The sequence below is a fragment of the Etheostoma spectabile genome, chromosome 12, assembly GCF_008692095.1.
Source record: "Etheostoma spectabile isolate EspeVRDwgs_2016 chromosome 12, UIUC_Espe_1.0, whole genome shotgun sequence".
Lineage (NCBI taxonomy): Eukaryota > Metazoa > Chordata > Actinopteri > Perciformes > Percidae > Etheostoma > Etheostoma spectabile.
The window spans coordinates 2,870,309-2,875,084 of record NC_045744.1 but is presented as its reverse complement, the minus strand read 5'-3'; the positions used below and the strand labels follow the sequence as shown (position 1 = coordinate 2,875,084).

Sequence of the window (4,776 nt, the reverse complement as noted above, 5' to 3'; positions counted from 1 at the left end):
CTTTCTACGTCACTAGAGACGAGGTGGCTTGTGGTCAAGTACAACACCCGGAATTTTACTTTATTACTTACTAATTGTTTCGTTATCAATTATTATTTTAACATCTGTATTTATAGAATGATTTCCAAATATCACAAATTTAGTTTTATTCAAGTTTAAAGACAACTTGAATGAATCAAACCAGAGTTTAATTTATTCATTTAATTAGTGACCATTTCCAACACCAAAAACTATTTGAGTCATCTGCAAAAACAGTATATTTTATTACATTAGATAATTTGCAAATGCCATTTAAGTAAAGCATAAACAATTTTGGGCCTTAAACTGACCCCTGTGGTACGCCATAAGACATTTTTAAATACAATTAAGAAACTGAAAATGTATCATATTTTTATACTTTTATATTTATTAATGTATATATATTTATACATTTTTCTTAAAAATCAAATCAGAAATTGTTCATTGATCAAATTTGATGATGAAGGATTTCTGAGCAAATCTAGTAAATACAATATCAAAAAAGTTAAGGTATTTCATTACATTGATTTAAAAATCATATAAAAATCTAACATTGCCATAAAACAGCCCAGCTCATTGATTTGCAACTTTGCCCACCACAACATGGATATATCCAGAGATAATTAAAGGACACCTAACACCATATGGCAAAATCTGTTGGTTGACAGAATTTGATCGTCTATCCTGGATACATCATATCGCCCGCCACACACAGTGGAAAGAAATACTTCCAGAACCATCGCCATCTGTCTGCAACGCCGTCTGTTCATCCTCATCCGGTGTTTGAAAACTATTAAAGTACAACTCTGAATCTGGTTGGTGCTTTGGGTCAAAATATTGTTTCATTTATAGCAGTGCTGTATTATATTTATCAGCTGATTTGACAGCTGATTCTATTGTCACAGCGAGAACAGGGGACATCATGGTACACAGACCTCAGTAAGAGAAAGGTTACACAAACAGGAAGAGGCACACATGGCCACACACACTGAGAGGCCTGCCCTCGAGGTGTAGTTTATGTGGTAATGTGCTTTAGATTGGGGCTGTGTGTGCAGAGATGATGGGCCGTGTAACAGATGGACAGGACTCGATTCCCTGGGCTACCAGCCTTCTGCTTACCACACAGCCCTGCCAACTCCACAATCCTCATCCATCTCCTGTATTTCTCCACCATCTCCACCACTCTTCCGACATCCCATTTCATCTCTAGTGTTTCACACCATCTTGTTGTGTTACTCAACTTACCCCCACCTCCCCCCCCTCCATCATACTCCTTTTCACCTTTCCTCGACCTCTTCCCTTTATCTTTCTCTTCTTCAATTTCCCCTGGCAGAAATGGCTTGTCTGCCAAACCAAGGCCTAATCCACTGATTTTTTTATGTAGTAACGGCCCAAGCAGCCATCCCTCTATTTCTTCATCCTTTCCAGCTGTGCTGGGCAAAAAGCCAGTGTTCAGATCCCAGGCTTGCAGCCACATGCTGAAACTTTAGCTTATAGCATGTTGGAGCACCACATTAGATAAATTCCCCTCCAAGGAGACAGTGTTCATTAGATTAACACACTCACTCGGGCCAGGAAGCGCAGTGATTACAACAAACTGGGATGGTGAAGTACCCGCTAGCTAGCACGCTAGCCAGCCCTCTCTGTGGCCAGATCATGCTCAGTCACACTCAGAGGGACTATAAAAAGAACAGTGCACGCAGCCGGCTGTGAAGGCAGGGTGTGGCGCGGCTCTATTGTCACATATACAACTGACAGCCCACAGAACCAGAGCCAAGAATTTAAACCAGGTGTGTAGATGAAAAAAAAAAATTACACAAGTGGAAAGGGATGGAGATAGGGTGTGTGCGTGAGGGACGGGGGGGTTTCTCACCTCTGATAATGGCCAGCTTTGCAGTGACAGATACCTCTCCTTCACTGTTGCGTGCCACACATTCGTAGATGTTCTCATCTCGGGGCGCTCTCAGCGGTTGGATCCTCAGCACAGCACCTGCACCCTCATCGAACTCTACGGTCTGGACAGCCACAGAGCCACAGGAAAGGACACATTAGTCACAGCAAACACATGGGTTACTATAAGAACTGTTAACTATAATGTTGTTAATCATTAACTCAGCATGGTTTTCTTTTACTGCGATAATGTGATAATAATTACAATTGATACTTTATTGATTTCCTTAAGGAAATTCCCTTTTTTTATTACTTGCCATCCCCTCCAGGACAGGCTCAGCTAGCGTTCCTGGAGCTGGCTGGGATTCAGTGTCTTTCACAAAGACACTTCAGCAGGGTCCTCTGGGTGAAATGCATTAGAGCCCGACCAATAAAGGATTTTGAAGGCAGATACCAATGCAATTTTTTTTTTTAATCCGATATTCTGATATATTGGGAAATATACATATAAAAAGAAAATCCAGAAACGTATGACAAAACATTAATAGATTTCCCTAACATTAGTTATTTACGAGTTCTCACTAAAATAATATAATAATTAGGGCCCGAGCACTGAAGTGCAAGGCCACCAACTGTGTCCTTTCTCATTTTACGAAGACTTGTTTGAGGACTTTAGGATCCACAAAAACTTTCAGAATTTTGCAGCAATATGCAGAATATTAAAGTCTTTCATCTGAATTCACATTTAGGCTTGGGAGTGGTATGTTTGCTCTAAGGCGCCCCCTAATTGGTTTTAGCCCATTTTATCGGCCATTTTGAATGCCGATACCGATAGTTCGGGAAATCCCTAATATCGGCCAATAATATTGATACCATCTCTAACAATTAGGTCATATTAGTGCATCAATATAGAATCAGGCCTCTCATGTGATTGGGCTGCTCTGTGGAATAGCCTGCTTGATCGCATATCAAGCATTTATCAATAGGGAATATGTGCATTGGATTATGCAATCTGTCTTATATTCATATTTGTGTCAGTTTTGGAAAACGCCCTGTATGTCTGTTGCAAGTTTTGTCTTCCATGCTTACAAATAATGATTTAAATTAAATATGGCAACCTATGCTTGAAATGTGAAACAATGTTATATTGTTGTCAAATTAATGTCTAAGAGAAATATTTGTTTAGCTCTCTTGACGAGAAATAGCAGAGATGACTGATACCACTCCCATGTCTGTGCTTTAACTATAAAGCTTAAGCCAGGGGTCAATTAGCTTAGCTTAGCATTAAGACTGGAAGCGGGGGGGGGGGGGCAGCTAACCTGGCTCTGTCCAAATCTACCTACCATCACTTCTTAAACTAATGTCTTAAAACACTAAATCTTGCTTGTTAAACCCTGAAACCATGCGGTGAAAACAAGACATCACTTCCCCCAGCCAAAAAAAATAGTTCCAGCACCCTGACCTATAACTTGTAAAACCACAACTTGTCATGTTGACATATTTCAAAAGCAATATCTGATCGTGAAATATACTGTACTGTATAACTTGGACATACTGTAGTAATTGCTATGGTTTACATTTACACATCTTTATTACTGGATATACAGCTTTGTGTTGATCATGCTACTACAGTAAGAGTTGACCATTGTGCATTGTGACAACCACCTCGATACGCTGGGAGTTGACCTTCTTGCCCTTCTTGTTCCAGTAAACGACAGGCTTGGGATTGCCAGTGGCCTGGCACACAAATGATGCCACACCCCCTGACACTCCGATCTGGTCTGTGGGAATCTTGTTGAACTTTGGGGGAGCTGAGAGATAGAGAGAGGGGAAGGGAGAGGGGAAGGGGGAGGGGAATAAAAGGAAGAAGAAAAAAAAGAAAAGAAAAACACAAGTATGAAAATGGATGCCTTTACACTCAGAGGACATCAAACTGACTCCACAGACAGCAACAGCCCCTGCTGACCACACCCCATTTCACTGTCAGTGACCGGTCAGGCTGACTTGTGTTCTGATGGCTGTGCGTTGTGCTTACTTCCTGGGTATCATCTAGAGGACATGCTGAAGGACTTCCTGTGGGTCATAAATAAAAGATGGGGCTGGGCTTTAGAGGAACATCTCTCTCTCTCTCTCTCTCTCTCTCTCTCTCTCTGTCTGTCTGTCTCACCCTCCCTCTGTCGCTCTGCTTCCTCCAGGGCAGGGTACCCTACTGCATGCAGCACAGGCTGTCATGACACATGAGTGTTTCACAGGTAGGATAAGTGTTGGCTGCACATTCACAGCAAATAATTGGTTTAACCGTTTTAATACCTAATGTGTCATGTTGTGTATGCGCACTCTATCACCTATGAGGGGATTTTCACCTGCAGAGTTTGATAATCTTTACAAATACAATGAATTTACCACCATCGTGTTCATTTGCAGCTCTTCCCCTCCTTGAGGATAACTATTTCACCTGGTATGATGCATTTGATGTGGGATGTATAGGCCTAAGTGCAGCAGTTGCCCTTTGTAAGAAAATAGCAATTTCCAAGTCCGATATTGAACCAACAGTACTGAACCTATATTTTTCACAGTGGCTGAGTCAAATCAATCAAGCAACTCCATGCACCCACCCCTTGCTATCCATCTGTGGCCTGTTGCCATGGTGCCCAGCTTAACTCCTCCTCAGCTACAGAATCACTGCTATCCATCAGGGTGAAGTGAGGATGACCCTTACCATAGCAACCTGGATCCCTCCTCCCACTCCCCCTGTGTCTGGGTGGGTGAGGTCCTGCTGTGTTGATTCACTTCTGCTCTGAAGACAGAACAGGAAGAAGCAAGAAGCTTGCCTATCAAATAATCGCAAGCAGATTTATAAATCCTGTT

General features: G+C 41.8%; 1 protein-coding gene across 15 annotated transcripts in view; it reads right to left on the bottom strand.

The window, feature by feature from the left end:
* Positions 1–4,776, bottom strand: part of ptprsb (protein tyrosine phosphatase receptor type Sb) — an 81,006-nt gene that overhangs the window by 51,481 nt on the left and 24,749 nt on the right. For 9 of the 15 annotated variants that reach the window (XR_004334228.1, XR_004334230.1, XR_004334232.1 and 6 more), the window contains exons 3-4: positions 3,571–3,719; positions 1,892–2,033 (exon numbers count right to left, since the gene is read on the bottom strand). Coding sequence is in view for 6 of the 15 variants with exons in the window: in XM_032530447.1 (XP_032386338.1) it covers positions 1,892–2,033; positions 3,571–3,719 (291 nt within the window). In the remaining 9 variants the exon portion in view is untranslated. The remainder of the gene's footprint in view (positions 1–1,891; positions 2,034–3,570; positions 3,720–4,776) is intronic. The other 6 variants (XR_004334231.1, XR_004334234.1, XM_032530444.1 and 3 more) reach the window with 1 other exon arrangement.